Source organism: Leopardus geoffroyi, chromosome B3, assembly GCF_018350155.1.
Source record: "Leopardus geoffroyi isolate Oge1 chromosome B3, O.geoffroyi_Oge1_pat1.0, whole genome shotgun sequence".
Lineage (NCBI taxonomy): Eukaryota > Metazoa > Chordata > Mammalia > Carnivora > Felidae > Leopardus > Leopardus geoffroyi.
The window spans coordinates 34630812-34649650 of record NC_059337.1 but is presented as its reverse complement, the minus strand read 5'-3'; the positions used below and the strand labels follow the sequence as shown (position 1 = coordinate 34649650).

Genomic DNA, 18839 nt, shown 5'->3' with positions numbered 1-18839 from the left:
TCACATTTCTTACCTCAGAGGGAGAAAGCCCCAGGCTGGGAGTCATTATATCCCACTTCCTGTCTGCTCCATCATCTGCTAACTGGATGACCTTCCGGAATCACTTAATCTAATCTATTAAATGTGGATAATTGTATGTCCCTTGTCTACCACCTAGGCCCATTGAGAGGGCCAAAGAGGTAACAGCTGTACAAGTACTTTGAAAAACGTAAGCTGTTTTCTAAAACAACATGGCTTGTTTTATTGTCATTGTCATTTTATTGTCGGGCATCTATTACCTAAAGTTTTATTATCGTCACTGTCCTTGATTAATACCGAATGTCCAAAGAAGAACACTTAAGGGAGGGGTGGGGAAAGCGTGGTTTTTCCTCTTGTGTTTTTCTGGGAAACAGTATAATCTTTGGGTTTTAGAGCCTTCTGTCTCTTTCTGTAATTTCTTGTATGTGTGTGCACATGTATGCATGTGTGTTTGTATGTATGTGTTTGTATGTGTGTGTGTGTGTGTGTGTGTGCGCGCGTGTGTTTGCTTGGAAGGTCCATTCATTTAGAAACAGGACAGACAGGATCAGGCCTAGATCACAGGCTTTACCTACCCTTTCCTGCCTTCCTGGGGAACTACCCCTGACTGTGGGTAGGAATCATTTGTTTTTTCAGCTCCTCCTTTTGTACTCACTTTCTTGGAGGTGATTTGCATTTCATCATTAATAACTCTGGAGCAATATGTTATTTCTGTCCTGAGGGCCCCTGGAGCCGAGCGGACCCCTTTGTGATGCTGGATGGGCAAACTTGCTATTAATTAAACTTCAGGAAGCCACATGCCATTCTCCTGACCCTCCATCGATACCTAGGGAGTCTTGTTACATACAGGGAGGCAGAAACCACAAGGCAGGGAGAAGGGAAATCTTTGGCCTTGTCTGCATTTCTCCTTGGAAAACCTCCCCCGTGATCTTGGGCAGTTAGCAGAGCAAAGCAGGTACATCTGTTTGAAATGCACACTCTGCATTTTTGGCATTTTTTTTTTCCTCCTGCAGGGAAATTTTGTTTCTTTACCTTCCGAAGCAGGATTTCCACTTAGTTCTTGAATTGTTTGACAAGAGGTTACCCGTTGATGCTAACCAGATAAATGGTGTTTTAATACGCTTTGGTTTCTAAATCAGAAACCTTGGCCCTTTTCAGTGAGAGAGCTTTGTAGCAGAGCTGGGCCCACTGGTATGTATGTTTCTGCCTGTAGGTTAGGAAAGATTGGAGCCAGATTTTAAGCTTGAGTTACTCTGATCTCAGACAAGGCTCCAAAGAGCCCTTGTTCATTTCTTGTGGCATTTCATTAAGTGTCAGAAGTATTTCATTAGTTATCAGAACAGAGATCACATTTGCCATAAGAATGCTGCATTGAACTTCCTCCAAGTCATTCATAACTCCAGGTTCCAGAAGAAAGATATGATGGGCTACGGAAAAAATCTGACTACAATATGTGTGTCCCAGAAAGGGGATCTCAACTTTGCATCTGGGACCCCTAGGGCTTCTCCTTGGATGCATGCCTGGTGGCAACTTGAGATGCCTTCGTGTGAGGACCGGATGGGGGACACATTCTGGATGCATGGGTTACTGTCGTCTCCTTCTCGGATCCTCCTTGCACATTGCTGATTCAGCTGTTGTGACGATAACCGTCTTACGGCACCTACTATGTGCCACGTCATTTACATGTGTGATTCGAGCCTCAGCCAGCCCCATTTTACACTTAAGGGTTCCAGGCTGAGGTAGAGAAGTCTCTGGCATCATGCTCCTGAAAGGGGCAGAGTGGGATCTGAATGCAGGCTTGCCTGACCTCCATGTCCCCAGTCTTTTCACTGCCACTCCAAGCCCATAATGTGTACCCAGGTGATTCACGTGTATGTGAGAGGGTCTAGGGCACAAGTACTGTCTGTGGCCTCTCTGTTGGTCCTCGTGGCGAAGCGCTAACAGCTCCTTACGGGCTTTTGGTTCCCCTCTGTTAGCAGTAACAAGAACAGTCACAAGCGATGTTTACTGAAGGTTCCCAGTGTGTCATAGGCTGAATAATGGCCCTCCCAAAGATACCAGGTCCTAATTCCTGGAGCCTGCAAATGCCAACTTCTTTGGAAAAAGGGACTTTGCGGGTGTGATTAAGTTAAGGATCTTGCGATGAGGAGCTCAGGCTGGATTGTACAGGAGGGCCCTAAATGCGACCCAGAGTGTCCTTCTCAGACATTGGCAGGGGGAGATTTGATGCCAGGAGAAGGTGATATGAAGACAGAGAGAGGTTTGAGGATTCTGTTCTGGGAGATTGGAGTGTTGGGGCCACCAGCCAAGGAATGCCCAGCCGCCAGAAGCTGGAAGAGGCGAGGAAACAGATTCCTTCTCCCCTAAAGCCTCCTGAGGGAGCACACAGCCCTGCCGACTTCCTATTGATACTGATTTCGGACTTGTGGCCTTCAGAAGTAGGAGAGACTGAATTTCCGTTGTTTTAAGCCACCAGGGTTGTGGTAGTTTGTTATGGGAGCCCTGGGAAAACATGGTATATAAGGAAGGGCCCTGATGCATAAAGTGTCCGTATGTTCCATTTTTTGAAAAGTTTTACTTATTTTTGAGAGAAAGAGAGACAGAGCACGAGCGGGAGAGAGGCAGACAGAGAGGGAGACACAGAATCTGAAACAGGCTCTAGGCTCTGAGCTGTCAGTACAGAGCCTGACATGGGGCTCGAACTCGTGAACTGCAAGATCATGACCTGAGCCGAAGTCGGAAGCTTAACTGACTGAGCCACCCAAGTGCCCCAACATAGTCCCTTTTTTATATGAGTAGAACTCTGTGCCTAGAGAGACGAAGGACGAGCTGTGGGTCCCAGAGCTAGTAGGCTGCAGAATAGTAGGGACTCCAAGGAGAGTCTGGCTCCTAGCCTGTTCTTCACCATTTTGTTATTCTCCCTTCCTGCCCTCACTCCTTTCTCACTCCAATGCCCCCTAGGTCAGGCCTGGGTCAAGATTAGGACCTTCCTTTTCCTCTTCATGGTTTGACTTTGGGACTTCGGGTGCACGATATTGTCTGTATTCCCTTGTCAGTCTTTTCCATACAGAAACATTTAGTCCCCCGTGGGCCACATGCACCCAGCAGCAGTGAGCTAAGATTTCCCTTTCCCTCAGTGATTGGAACGCAGGTCATTGTGGACTGGTGCTGAAAATGATTCCTTTCTGGATTTGGAGGGAAACAGTAATTTCTTCCCCCTGTTTTCCAGTAAATTCTCATTCCAAACAATCCATCCCTGTAATCCTTTGTGAATGGCGTTCGGTATTTATAAGCTGTGCTATATTGCAGCTGTGTGAACTCCATAAGAGCTTACCATTCATTCATTCAGTAATATTTGTTAATATTACAATAATATCCGTTCACGCAGACTTACAGCTCGGACAGGTTGTTTCATGTGTGGTAGACTCAGTTTCCTTGTGTGTACAATAACATAATGACCCACCGTGCCGTCTGCAGTGGTGGGTAAGTGGGATAACATACGTGAACCATTCGGCAGGTGTTCCGTAAATCATCGAGATCTGAATACTGAATTTATTTAAATACATGATGCTGAATATCTTGGGGGTTGGAGTAAGACTCCAGAGAAAATCCCTCTTTCTTCCAGTTAACTGAGAGTGACAGGCCTACAGCCAAACACTCGCCCTCATGCAAAGAAGAAAGTTACGCATCTTCACACGTGGTTATTGCGCTTGAAATGGTTCATATTTCCTTATCGTAAGAAAGGAAAAAAATGAAGTGGTATAAGGTACGTGGGTACATAGAAAGTGGTTGTTAACAGCACCGGAAAGGCGTCTAGGATAGGAGAGAAATGCCGTTGCTTCCTTCATGGGCCTTTCACGTTAAAGAGGGTCAAGAAATGCAAGTAGCATTATGATCACGATTGCTGTTATATTAATGAATTCAGCAGGACATAGAGCAAATCATTCTTCAGCCTGCTTCAACCTGCCAGGGGTCAGCCCCTGGGGCAGGGGGCACTGTTTGAGAGTCCCCACGGGAGAGGGGTTAGGAGCTCACATTTGCTTAGCACCTGCCAGGGGCCAGGCACCGTGCCCCTCAGGTAATCTCATTTGGTTTCCCCTAAACCCCTGTAGTCCTGGAGGACTGCTCCGGTTCGGATTACATCCCACACCAGCAACTGGTTGGACTCCCAAGAGGACTCCTCTCAGTTACGCTGGAGAAATGAATGCATTTACTGTTCTTTCACGCACAGCCGGCTCCGTACCACTCAGCCCACACTTGGCTCTCTGCCTTTGCAGTGGCCCTCACATGGCAAGGTCGGAGACTCTGTGTCTCTCACCTTCGGGAAGTGCGGCCACCGTGGTAACCACCGTTTTCGGGGTGCCACTGAGGGCCAAGCCCTTTGCTAGTCACTTCACCTTTCTTATTTCATTTAATCCACACGGCAGTCACGTGAGGTAGGCCCTCTTGTCCCCATTTTAGCGCTGGGGATGTGATGTGGAAGGACTTGCCTATGATTACACAGGGGGGCTGATCTGGCTTGTTGACGGGATACCTGGGCTTTCTACCATCCCATCTTACCACTTTTGTCGTAGTCAGTTTCTTACCCTCCTCACTCTTCACGGATGCCCTGCCTTACTGGGCAGGGCCATCATCTTGGCTCCAAGCTCTCTAGTGTTAACTTAGCCTTAGCTGGAAACGCCTTTCTGTTGGACCTCCACTAGTGCATTTTTCACTTTTATGTGAGTCCAAAAAGATTTCCCATCCTCTAGCCAGATTCTTCTCTCCACTGGGAGAACACACTGGCTATCAAGCCCCAGATGTCCTTGTGCGGTGAATACTCTGCTCACCTGTAAGGGGTGTCCTGGGGCCACTGGACACGGTTGCTTTCCGTTGGTCTGATACTGGTTGGCTTGAACACCCACTCAGTTGTCTTTATTCCACCCTCTCTGAGCCCACGCTGACTAAACAGCACCTGCGGATTGGTCCTGGAAACCCAAGATCACTCAGATGCACAGCAGCACCAGTGAGCACAATGATGACTTATTCTTAGGGACACTTGGCTGATTTTCAAACACGATACTCGAAACAAGACGGAGCAGCCTGGGGATGATATCTGAAGCAGAATCTAAGTCCTCTCCCGGGTTTGCTCCAGAAGGACTGGGTCTGTTCTGAAGGCTTCTCCTCGGTTTTATTTTTAGGGGTGTGTGTGGGGCAGCCCTATGGACCTCACCTCCTAGGAGGCCAGCAGATGGGTCACTGGGGACGGGGTCTTCTTGAGACTTGGCTTCCTGGTACAAAAAAGACCTTTCAAACTCAAAGCTGCTCTAAAACCACCTCTCTGCTTCCTTTACTGGGTTGCTTGCTTCTGGGGTCCTCGTAGTGTTCCTGAATCCATTTGGGAAAAGACCTCTTTCCTTTCTCTTGTTAGTGCAAGTGTACCTTCTCCTTCTTCTTCCCTCTGCCATCCCTCCCTCATTTATAAGCCTTCCAGATCCTTCTTCCCGGAAGACTCAGAGCAAAACTGTCCGCAGATTCTCATGCTGGTCTTTAAATGCAGGCCTTAAGGGCTTTCCGAAGAGCAGCAACAGATCCGGCCATACTGGCTAATGTACGTGATGGTGTGTGCCACACAGTAGGCAACCAAGAAAGCTTTTGTTTTCATCATCTTAATTTTTATTTCGTTAAGCGGTCAGAGTTTTGCCTCTTACCTCCTGCAGATCCCAGATAATGCATTGCCTGGAACAGCTCTGGCAGGAGTTTCAGTCTTCTGAACTTCCAAGAAGACATTTGCACTCAACCTAAACCACTTGCTCCCAGCCTCTTTGAACTTAGCACATGCTATCCTTTCTCCCTTTGGCAGGCTGCATTGCTCACAATGGAGCAGGGTGAGTTTCTGGACCCCGGGGCTCTTTTTCTAGTTTTAGGCAGCAGACTCCTTTCTGTCCAGCTTGCCTTGGATCACGTGGCTCCTTGGTGAACACACGGGTCTGCTCTCCAGCTGCTGTTCCCTTACATTTTCCCTCCCCTGGAATTTGGGCTCACGGGGCTTTCTAGGTGGTGGTCAGTGGTAATTGACTTTCAATTTCACCAGCCTCCTTTGCTCCCCACCAGATGTGTGGGGCTGTCTTGCTTTCTTGCTTAGAGGAACTCAGAACCTTTTCATCTCTACTAATTGACCCACAGAGCTAGGCTTTATTGGCCCATTGGTTAGAACGTGGAGCAGTTAAGCTGTGATCTCTCATGTGTGTTATCTCGACAGATGTTCCCAGAGTGCCTGGGGTCGGGGCTGCTGCTGATCTCGGGGATTATGCACACGGGGTCAGAAGGTGACACGCCTTGCCCTGGAGACCCAGAAGACTCGTGAGGGAGCCAGGCCCCTTACCTAAGGATGTTACTAAGATTCAGTGTTCCTGCTACCGCCGATGGGTGTGCGGGCTGCCCCCCCAAGAGGACTAACTGTGTGGGGTAGCTCAGGGGAAGCACACGAGGCACTGATATTCATGTTGAGCTTGGAAAGCTATACCGGTGCAGAAGTAGGAAGCGTAGAATTCCAGGTGGGGCCTTGGAGGCACAAGAGCTCTCGGTGTGTTTGGGAGGCACTAAGTGATCTGTTGTGCCTGGAAAATGGAGGGTTGGGGGCAGGAGGCGGACATGAAGATTGGAGTTGAATCTGGTAAGACTGAGACCAGATGATGAAGAACGCGACATAGGACCTACTGATTTTCCTTAAAACCTTCCAGATTTGAACTTTGTTTTCTAGGCCACGAGGGTTGTTATTTTTTTTTTTTTTTTAAGTTTACTACTTTATTTTGAGGGTGGGGGGAAAGAATGCGAGCAGGGGGAGGGGCAGAGAGAGACTCCCAAGCAGGCCCCGAGCTGTTGGCCCAGATCCCAGTGCAGGGCTCAATGAGGGGCTCAATCCTGAAATCAAGAGTTGGACGTCCAACTGACTGAGCCCCCAGGCACTCTGAGGGTTTTTTTTTTGTTTTGTTTTTTTGTTTTTTTGAAATAGAGGGTAATGGCCAGGGCTGTGTTAAGAAACATAAAAACAGTGGAGAGAGAAGTCAAAGTACATGAGCTTACTGATCCTGACTTGGGTACCTGATGGGTGGAAGTGGTGTTAGGCAGCCTGGGAATATGCACAGGGGTGTTTGTCATCACCGCAAGTACCACACTGGGCATCACTGTCATTGCTACTCCTTACATAGACTGTGTTGCCCAAGCACGTCCAGACTCTAAAGAAGCTCCCTACATGGACATCAGGCTGGCGATGGCCTTCGAGGATCTCAGATCTTCCTGGGAGTGTATGACCTGTCAGTTATTGACAGTGACATTTCAGAAGAACATTTGGTCCCCTGATGATTTCTGCCCCCTCAGTCTTTGAGGCTTAAGGCCTATTTATAAGTGTGTATTTTATATCCCGTCAAAATGTCTACATGTTTAAGTTCCTCACTTCCTTTCTCTTTGTAATGTTGTGTATTTAGCAGACATAGCCTCAGGGAGGGTTGTGAGGGGAGGTTTCTGTATTTGCTCCTAACGATCCTCCCACATCCATACACAGCCACACTTTTAAAAATGCAGTGGAAAAACAGTTTAGTGTCTTTCTTTTTTATATTGCTTTCATATATTGAAAGCCTGTGCAGAAGGCAGAAAAAAACATTTTTTTACCTTTTTATTTTAATGTCAATGTGGGTAGCACATAGTGTTAGTCTCAGGCGTACAACAGAGTGATTCAACACTTTCGCACATCACCCACTGCTCATCACAACAAGCACACGCCTTAATCCCATTCCCCCATTCCCCCACCCACTCACCTCTGGTAACCATCAGTGCTATACAAAGTAAGAGGAGTGTTTCTTGATTTGTACCTGTCTCTCTCTCCTTTTTTCCCTTTTCTTGTTTCTTAAATTCCATATATGAATGAAATCATATAGTATTTGTCTTTCTCTGACTTATTTTGCTTAGCATCGTACTCTGGCTTAATCCATGTTGTTGCAAATGGTAAGATTTCGTTCTTTTTATGGCTGAGTCGTATTCTATTGTGTGTATATATCACGTCTTCTTTACCCATTCATCAGTTGATGGACACTTGGGCTGCTTCCGTATCTTGGCTATTGTCAATAATGCTACAATAAACAAAGGGGTGCATGCATCCCTTTGAATTAGTGTTTGTTTATTCTGTGGGTAAATACCCAGCAGTGTGATTGCTGGACTGTAGGGTAGTTCTACTATGAACTTTTGGAGGAACCCGCATACAGTTTTCTGCAAGTGGCTGCACCAGTTTTCCGTCCCACCAACAGTACGCATGGGTTCTTTTTTCTCCACACCCTTGCCAACACCTGTTATTTTCCTGTGTTGTTGGTTTTAGCCATTCTGACAGGTGTGAGGTGGTATCTCATTGTAGCTTTGATTTGCATTTTCCTGATGGTGAAGGATGATGAACATCTTTTCATGTGTCTGTTGGCCATCTGGATGTCTTCTTTGGAGAAATGTCTGTTCATGCCTTCTGCCCATTTTGTGATTGGATTATTTGTTGTTTCGGGGTGTTGAGCTTTATAAGCTCTCTCTATATTTTGGATACTACAGAAAAAACATTGTTTATGGTAGTACAAAGGATAAGAAATGACAAATGAGTCCGCCTCAGCTCCTCCCCTTTGGGTCTGCCTCTCAGTGGAAATCATTCCCCAGGTTTCGTTTGTACCCTTCAGGAATGTATCCTGCATATACGCATTTTCATATACTTGATACATTTTTTTCTCTCTTCTTTTTCTTCTTATCACACAGACAGGAGCATGGATACCCTCGGTTTAGTGTCTTCTGTGTCTTGTTCTTTTTCACCTAACTGTGTTTTGGAGACCATTCTGTGTCAGTATATATGCATCTGCCTCCTTCTTTTAAACAGCCTCATAGTCCTCCAGTGTCTACGCACACCGTCATTTAGCTCCTCGTTCCCCCGCTTAAGGACGCCTGGGTTGTACTTCAAGCATGTAATTTATAAGTTACAACACAGATATGCAAAATGCCATTTATTTTTCTATAACCAGACGTGGTTCGTGAGCCCCTGTGTCTGCTGCTGTAGGACAGCTGCCAGTTTTCGGAGATTCGGATGCTCAGACACCGCATGTTTAACGTGATCGGTTCAGGGCTTAGGCTTAGTTCAGTCAGGATTCTCCCCATTCTTTGCATTCTACCCTTCTCCTGGGGCGTGGGGGGGATGTGGCTCCCAGATGAGGGGCTCCTGTGCAGTCTTGCTGAGGGGAGCAGGGCATCTGCTCTGTCTCACCAGCTGCCTTCCACCCTTTGCAGTAAGTGCTGCTAACGTCCCACAAAGGCTCCTCCGGGATGACCCCTGGGGTGAGCCCCTCTGCCATGACACCTCCCTCCCACGTCCTGCTCAGGTGCCCCACGAAGCTGGCAGGTCCCTCCCGTCTCAGGTTCCTACATGCATCTGGAGTTTCTATTGTACCCCACCCCAAAGCCGGAGCACTGTGGCCTAGTCTCTCGTTACTGCCTCTCATTTCCTTCCTCCTCTGCCTGCTAATCGAACTCTTAATTTCCTTTGGTTTGAGAAGATAATTCCAAGGTCATAGCACCTTCTTCACATTCTACAGTATAAACTGTAAGCCTGCTCTCCATGCCCCAGTCTTCGGCTCTTGACCAAGCTCAGCTTTTCAGATTCCCCCCTTATGGTGATCTTTGGGTTTTCTCTGGTGCTGTACTAAGCAAGGTCATTCCAGAAGCACTGTGTGGAAAAGAAGGGATTACTAAGAGGGTCTAATGCAATGGCTGGTTCCTGGAAGCATTGTCCTACCAGGGTGGTTTCTGGTGTCCTGCTGGCTCACCAGGGCTGACCGTGGACCCTTGAGCCCCTGGCTCTGTGTACTTCTATAAGCACTGAGGACATAATTCCTGGGCACCTGGGTGACTCAGTTGGTTGAGTGTCCGACTTTGGCTCAGGTCATGATCTCATGGTTTTTGAGTTCAAGCCCCACATCGGGCTCACTGCTCTCAGCACTGAGCCACTTCGGATCCTTTGTCCTGCTGTCTCTCTGCCTCTCCCCTACGCACACTCTCCAAAAATAAACAAAACATTTAAAAAAAAAAAAAGAAAAGATAATTCCTAGGTATGATTCCTACTGCCTAGCATCTTTTAAAATGTTTATAAAAACCTCTGAAAAGATGAATTTGGTCATACCGATGGATTTTAGAAAAACATTTCACTTGATAGTAATTGCAAATGACATTGCCCTCCCCTCTCCCCCAGCTTAAGCTTCCACCAAATGGAAATGCTTTGTCTCCTCAATGAAGGGAGAAAGGGAGGAAGAATGTGCGTATTTGGGGGTTTGGTTTGGAGGCAAACATCAGATGCAGCAGCCGACCCACCCTCCCTCCACCCCCCCCCCCCACCCCCCAATTTGTAACCAGGAGTCTGTGATACTTAGCTTTGTATTTCTTCAGGCCTGTCTTAGGTGTGGAGACAGGCCAGCTAAGTGTGCCCCAAAAACATTGGCTTGGTAAGAGTTTGGTTTTGATATATGATAGCAGCATAAAGTGCAAAGGTGGCATAAAGGAGTCCTTGAAATCATGTGGAGACTATTCGTTAGATATAGTAGGAATCAGTAGGATCTCAGGCTTTCTCAGAAGCATCTGGTGCAGGGACTTCCAACCACCCCTGATTCTGTCCACCATCTCCCGTAGTAAATAACCTCCCATCTCACCAGCCTCCCTCCCATCTTCCCTATGGAGAAATTGATTTCTGCTTACCTGGCCATTCAACTCAGGTACCTAGATGCAAAGAAAGGCCACTTCTCTCAATGCTGTGAAACCCATAGCCTCCAGGATCAAGCAGGGCAAGGAGACCTTCCTCTGGAGCGGGGGCAGTTGGCCTCATTGCGTGCTCCCTTCATGGAGGTCCAGCTTCCCCAGGGCGCACAGGCTCAGACTCCTGGGGTTCCTCACAGGCCAGTCCCAGGGGCTGCTGGTCTGCTGGATAAAGCGGCCCCTGTGTGGTTCATGTTAGCACAGCTGAGAGAGGCTGAGCCCCTCACAGGGACTTGTCTGAGCTCTAAGGCAAAACAAAAGGGGAATAAACATGGAGAGTATAAGAAATACAAACAGCCTGGCTTCTGGAGGGCAGACTCCTCTCTCTCTGCCCATCCCACTCTGTACTGAGCAAAAAAGTGAGAAGCCATCCTGTAGCCACAAGCAGCTGACCCACAGCCTTGCCTGGGTGGCTCTCCAGCTCTGACAGACATGCATGGCACACCCTTGACCCCGTAATTCTTCCCTCCTTCTGTGCATGAAGGCTGAGTCCCAGCCCCTGCTGAGTCCCCCTTGACATTCCGAGAACCTGTTCCTTCTCCAGGTATTTGATACCAGGAATGACCTCTCCCGGTGGATGAGACTTTTATTCTTACGTGGAGGGAAGTGGTCGTAGCCTCAGTGCCACCATAGTTTAACAGTCTTTTAATAAAATATAATATTTCATATAGAAGAAGTTAAACATGCGTTAATGGGAAGGGGGATTTTCCTTCCTTTGGCAATAGTGGTTTGAGTCACTCGTGCATTTGTTATTTCGGTTTTTCAACAGTTACTCAACATCTACCCTGTCATTGTGCCGGGTTCTAGAGATACAAGACACCTAAGAGGTATCCCTGCCCTGTGGGAGCCTACAGCCTGGAAAATTAAGGCAGACTAAACAAGTCAGCCTTGTAAAAGATGATTGTGCTGTGACACTTCCATGGGGTCCAGTGGAAGGACAAAAGAGAAGGACCTCGATTTTATGCAGCAAAGGGATGGGGTGGAATTTGAACCGGGGAAGGCATGACTCAGGAAGTGGTGCTTCAGCTGAGTCCTGAAGGGGGAAGAGGTAGTTAGTCCAGAACATGGTGGTGGGGACGGCGGCCTAGAGAGGAAGTGGCATGAGCGGAGCATGGGGAATCAACTGGGCTGGTCCACTGGGAACCTCCCCGGAGCGCGGTGGGGGTGGTCCATGCGGTGCCAGGGCCATGATGGGAGATGTAGCAGAGGCAGTGTTGTGCAGGCTGGGTGGCAAAGCCAAGGAGTGTGGACTTCAAACAGAGATGTGGGGAGACTGGAAGCGCCAGCCGGCTTCGGGGGATGGTGTGGTACTTGGGCGTGAGACAGAGCAGTGGTTTTCACTTTGTGGTCCTCAGACCACCAGCATCAGCGTTGCCTGGGGACGTGCTAGAAACGCAGATTCTCAGATCCGGCCCCCGATCTCCCCTGCCAGACTCTGCAGATCGGTCTGCCTGTTTCAGCAAGACTTCCTGGTGATTCCGATGCTGCCCAGGTTTGAGAATTGCTGAGCTGGAGACTATAGGAAGAACTAAGAGAACAGTGTTATAGGGCGAAAGATGATGAATTTGGGCTCGAATGTGTTGAGTTTGCAATGTCTTGTGGGAATGAGTAGGTGGAGCGTGATCCCAAGACCCACACCATCGGCATCACCTGGGAGATTGTTAGAAGTGCAGAATCAGAGACCCATCTAGAACTCCTGAATCAGAAGCGGTATTTTGACAAAATCCCCAGGCGATTCGTGTGCATGTCCCAGGTGAGAAGCAGACTCTAGTCTGGAGGTCAGTGGGGTATATATGGCTGATACTCAGGAGAGGGGTCTGGCCAGGCAGTAGAAATATGGGGTGGTGTCTGTGCTCAAATCATCACACTGGCCAGGACTAACGTCACAAAGCTGTACAACATCACACATAATGAGGCCCTGGATGACAGCCAGCCTGTTGTAAGGAAAACATTATTTGCAGCCGTTATCTCAAGAAACAACGGTTTCCCCAGACACCCACAGTAGGTCATTGGAAGAACCAGGACTGGAACCTGGTGTCAGAGCCCTTACGGTCAAGTTCTTGTCATTAAGCTGCCCTGTGTGGGAGGGAGGCTCCGCATTCACTTATGTTGTCAGGGCTTGAAAAGCCAACTAGCAGAGAAAACATTACCCATGATGCTCAGTAGAGGCTCATAGAATCCACTCCACACAGGTTTATCCACAGTTGTTGAAAGAGATGATAGAAAACAAAATGATAAAAACTGCTTTCAGGGGTGCCTGGGTGGCTCAGTTGGTTAAGTGTCTGACTTCAGCTCAGGTCACGATCTCGTCCATGAGTTCGAGCCCTGCATTGGGCTCTGTGCTGACAGCTCAGAGCCTGGAGCCTGTTTCGGATTCTGAGGCTCCCTCTCTCTCTGCCCCTCCCCTGCTCATGCTCTGTCTCTGTCTCTCTCTCTCTCTCAAAAAATGAATAAACGTTAAAAATACTTTTAAAAACCCTGCTTTCAGATTCAAAAAGTGCATTCCTATTGGTAACCTCAATTCGCTCTTTACGACATCACTGTAAGTAGATAAGACAGGAGTTATTCATGGTCTAAGTTTTTATAGTTAACATACCATAAAATTCATCATTTAAAGTGCGTAATTCAGTGGTTTTTATTATATTCACAGGGCTGTGCAACCATCACCACTGTCTAATTACGGAACATTTCCGTCACCCCGCAAGGAAACCCCATACCCTTTAGCTGTCACTCTCTATTGTTCCCTCCCCCAAGCCTCTGGCAACTGCTAATCTACTTTTTCTGTGGACTTGTCTCTTCCGGGCATTGCATATCAATGGAATCATAGAATATGTGCTCTCTTATGTGTGGCCTCTTTCACTTACAGTGTTTTCGAGGCTCATCTATGTTGTAGTATATCTCAGTACTTCATCCCTTTTATGGCTGAATAATAGCCCATTCCTTGGATATACTATGTTTTGCTCATCCATTCATCACTTGATGGACATTTGGGTTGTTTCTGTCTCCTCACTGTTATGAATAAAGCTGTTATGCACATTCATGTACAAGTTTTTGTGCGGACATATGTTTTCATTTCTCCTGGGCATATACCCAAGATTAGAATTGCTGGGTGATATGGTAACACTGCATTTAACTTTTTGGGAACTTCTAGATAGCTTTCCAAAGTGCACCATTTTACAGTCCCTTCGAGAATGTGTGAGGGTTTCAGTTTCTGTACATCCTCTCCAACATTTGTTGTTACTTGTCCTTTTTATTATAGCCCTCCTAGTAGGTGTATTTTATAGGTAAGAAAACGGAGGGTACATTGTTTGCCAGGGTTCTTAGAGCTAGTAAATGGTAAAGCTAGAACTTTTTTTAAAAAAGCAAATACTTACATGATGTATGTTCTGTGCTAGGCATTATTTAAGTCTTTTGCTCTTGCTGTTTATTCTTTATAGCAACCTGTAGGGAAGGTATTGTTATCATCTTTGTTTACAAATGCATACAGGGCAGGACTGGGCCTAGAGTGGGGCCCTTGGGCCCAACATTTAAGGAGATATCACTGTCATATTCCACCAGCACCTGGACGACCCTTAAAGGTTTCATCCTGTGCCTCCCTGGCCTCATTCTAGTTCCGGCCCTGTTTGAAGAGACTGAAGCATCAAAAGATTGAGTAGCTTCCCCAAAGTTGCATTAGTTATTAAATGGCAGAGCTGGGGTTCTAATTCAGGAAACCTGGCTTCAGAGTTCAAGTCATTAACCACCTAGGCCTTCGATGTCCAAGCTGGGCCTTTTCCATTTCTTTCTCAAACGTTGAGTTTCCAAAATTAGCCAGAGCTTTGACGAGTGAGGAATCCAAAGTAAAATCCCGCAGATGGGTTATGGGAAGACCAAACAGAACTAACTGACCTCAGCCTCCCAGGTACCTACCACATATTCTCCCGGAAGAGCTAACTGACCACACGATTTCCCTTGGCCACATCTGTGCTTATTATCCCAACTCTGCATAAATCTGCCTAGTTTTTGCAGGCCACCCTGCCAGTGGCCAGATGGACTCTGTCCTGGTGGGGAAGAGGCCATCCCGAACCATCAGGATGATTAGCTCTGGCCGCTGGAAGGAAAACACATGCTCTCTTAGCCCAGTGGGGGTGAGTCTGCCCCTGATTCCAGGGTCCCGAGTCAAGTATTCAGAAATCACATCTCTCATAATCACACCCTGACTGGCTGTTCATTCTCTTTAGCCCGTGTATCAGAGTTTGCTGGTCATTTTTTTTTTTTTAAACATCATCTTTCCAGTGGTGCTGCTGTTTGTGTGGGTTTGGGATGGCTCTGTGGTTTAGGCTGAGGCTCCCGTAAGGTGATGTGAATACAAAAATGTCCACCGGCACTTGTGTGCCTTACCTCCTCGGGGTGATAGGCGGCCTTTGGAAAGACGCTCACTCAAGTCATCATGTTCTCCCTCTGCAGCCTCTGTTCCCCAAGGTCAGGATCAAGTCGGTCCCTAGCGGGGAACCTGGCCCAGGCCAGCAGACTTTGGCTATATCCCCAAAGCAGAGGTTTTTAAAGAAAATTTATAGTCGTCATCCTCCATCAAAAATGATCACTTTTGTGGTCACGTTCTCACCCTTTTGTTTGGAATTTCAATTCCTGAAAGCTATGGGTCTCTGGACCAGCAGCCCCTGGGCGCTCATTGGAAATGCAGAGTCTCAGGCCTGGCCCCAGACCCGCTGAATCAGAATCTGCCTCCAACAAGATCCCTCGCTGATTCCAGTGCACCTCCACGTTTGAGAAGCACTGCTCCACGTGTCCTCATTTCTCTATTACCCTCAGCTGGGGTCTCCACCCAACGCTGGCTTTGAGGCTGGAATTTTTGGTAGGCTTTCTGATCTTAAAAAGAAAAGATGCACACACGTACAGAAATTCTTTCCCTCACCTTTACATGATGTCATTCATTTTACCTGGCCTGCCGCAAAAAAGAAAATGGCAAATTACATCCAAGCTATATATTTTTAAGACTAACTTCTTAATTGCATCTCTCAAAGCAGCACACTGGAATCCAGCGCCCCCCCCCCCCAATCATTAACAGAGTCCCAAGTGTTGCCAAGACTAATCGAGAAATGCCGAAAGGCAAAATAAACACTGTAGTACGGTTTAATTCAAAACCATATCAGCCAAGAATGAAGGTGCGATTAGTGATAAAGATGTTAATAATTAGTTGTGGTCTGTTAAATTTTATATTCAGTGGTTACATAGAGTGAAGAAAGAATTTCCTCATGAGGACAGAAATTAATGTTTCACTTTGATTGCTATTTTAATGTGCTTATTTTAATGGGGCCATCCTGCAGAAACCCTTGGGCACATTTCCAATTTTACAGAAATGTAGAATTAATTATTATGGAAGCATATAATTTGCGAGCTGGAATGACCTTCGTGGTTATTAGATCCAGCTCAGACATTTTAGAAGTAAGTAAGAGTTGGATGATTTCTTCAAGTCCTTCAATAGCGTATTGGAACCTTGCTCCCGAGCTCAGACCAGTGACAGCGAAACCCTTCTCACATCCCTGCAGACGGGAGCACTTCTCCTGGCCTCAGAATCCCCAAATCATCCTGTGTTGGTGCTCCTGGGGCCTTTACCTCACTTTGCATTATGTCCTGGTTGTTTGCCGTTGTGAGGTTGGGGGCTTGGGAAGCATATCTGATTCACTTCTGTATTCTTGACTGTTCCTGGCTCTGTATTTTGTAAACCATAGGTGCACAATAAATTTACATGCAGTGTGATATGCAGGAGCTACTTTATCCCGTTCACGAGAGCTGACTGGGTCTTCATAATGGCAGCTTGAAATCGGCCACGGTGGAAGTACTTACACCCTGGATGTAGACAGATGGCACAAATAAGGGCTTTTCCTCCCCCGGGAAGCCAGTTATTAAACACTTAGCAGCACACAACTGTTTACATGATTTTTCTCAGGTCTCGCAAGGCAACCGGTCTTGACGATCTAAAGATTATACCAACGTGGAGATGACCGTTTACCCACCGTTCAGCGTGGGTTGCCTCCAGAGTGATGGAGTAGCCAGTTATTCAACCTCTTCTAATTTCTTCAGGGATTAAGTTTGACCCAGTGCAAGTCAGGCCTCAGGACTGCACTGGAGTGTGGTTGCTTAGCTAAGCTCCACTTACCTGGAAAAGCTATTTGGGCATGAATGGTAATGGAAACCGGTCTGAAACATCAGGCACAGTTGAGTGAGAAAAAAATCCACAGATTATTTTCAGAGAAAACAAACGAACAGGAAGTTGCTGTGGCCGAAATTATAATTATACCCTTATACTTCTCAAAAATCCCTCAGTGGCTCCCTACAGCCTACCGACACACCCAAAGTCCCTGCTGTAAGTCACACACTGACCACAGCTTACCGTTCCAACCTCATTTTCAGCCACTCACATTGCCCACCTTTGTTGTACTTTCCAGCCTCTGTAAGAGCCCGTCTACAGAGAGAGCCAGCTTCTGTGACGCTCCCTTCTTCCCAAATGCCCTCCCTCTCCCACCATAGGCTCCATCCCCACCTGGTCCCCTCTATCATGGACCACAGCATCTGGGTTAACATGAAACTTCCTGTGACTCTGTTCCTCTCCTCTTGTGTGTCGTTCTTTAGGAGCAGGACCCGCGGTCCCATCGGCCCTGGCAAGTACGGCTATGGCAAGGCCCCGTACATCTTACCACTGCAGACGGACTCTGAACACTCGCCGCAGAGGCTTCGGAGGCAGAGGCCCTCGGCCCGGCATTCCAGGTCCCAGGGGGCATCTGGTCCTAGCCACGGCTACGGCCCGTCAGCCCACCGGGCTCCCCAGCACGGGCCTCTGTACCAGAGTGACAGTGGCCCTCGCTCTGGACTGCAGACCTCCGAGGCCTCCCTCTACCAGATGCCTTTGACCCACGACGGAGGCTTTCCGGCAGCTTCGAGTCTCTTCCATGGCCCGGAAATAAGCAGCGGCCGCGGCATGGGGGCCCACGGGGCAGCTCAGAGCTTCTCACAGCCTGCCCGGTCCACAGCCATTTCCTGCATTGGGGCCTATCGGCAGTACAAGCTATGCAACACTAACGTGAGTACGCACTGCCTCACACCGGGCCAGGAGACAGCTGCTGGTCCCCCTTCTGCTTGGCCAGCGAAAACACGGAAGACAGCACAGGCAGGGTCTTTTAGGCCATGTTAATGCCCCCCTTTATCTTCTCTCCCTTTTTCTCTCTGTGCATTCTCCATGGATACTTCTCGTTTTCACCAGGTTGTCACTGTAGTAACTTAGGAGTAACTTCTTAAATTGCTCACTGGCAATCACTGTTGCTACATATCAAACAACCTCCAGATTCTCAGTGATTTTACAAACGGGTGGCTAACTCAGGGCCAACGGTGGTGGTGCTGAAGAGTCGGGAGTCCGGGGAGCTTTGCCTCACATCAGTACCAATCCAGGAAGTCTCCTGCCGTCCCTGGTGGGAGCACTCTGGATATTGTATGCGGAGAAAGTCTGATCGTGAATAACTTGCTAAAGATTGCCTAGCTGATCTGTGGCAAAGCAACTTCTAAATGGAAACTCCCCGACAAGACTAAATGTGGTTTTTAAAAAAAATACCAGTTTAAAGACTGTATACAAAAGAGAAAGGGATAAGAGAACGTTTAAAGGTTAAATTTCTGAGCTGCTATATTTTTCATTAATAATTTAATCTACCTTAATATTCTGTTACTGGGTAACAGGACAGCTGTTATATATTAGCTTCAATTCTCTCATTAAAAATATATTTCCTGCTATAGAGTCCATAGAAATGACTTAATTTGTGATTTTAATAATTCCTCTGAATGCCTGGATTGCTTTCTAGCTTTTCTTCCACTGACAGACTTCAGGAATTATTAATTTTTGTAAAGCAGTCGTTTTTCTAAAGCCATTACTAATCAGTCGACCATTAAGTCTTAATTAAGCATCGTTGCTTGTCTTATAACAGCCCGGGTGCCATGGAAGATGAAAGGAAGGTCGTATTATCTATCTCACA

The 18839-nt window shown here is 47.3% G+C and overlaps 1 protein-coding gene across 3 annotated transcripts in view; it reads left to right on the top strand.

Moving 5' to 3' along the window:
- Positions 1–18839, top strand: part of THSD4 (thrombospondin type 1 domain containing 4) — a 578933-nt gene that overhangs the window by 96705 nt on the left and 463389 nt on the right. For all 3 annotated transcript variants that reach the window (XM_045449229.1, XM_045449231.1, XM_045449230.1), the window contains one exon: positions 17452–17899. In XM_045449229.1, coding sequence (XP_045305185.1) covers positions 17452–17899 — 448 coding nt within the window. The remainder of the gene's footprint in view (positions 1–17451; positions 17900–18839) is intronic.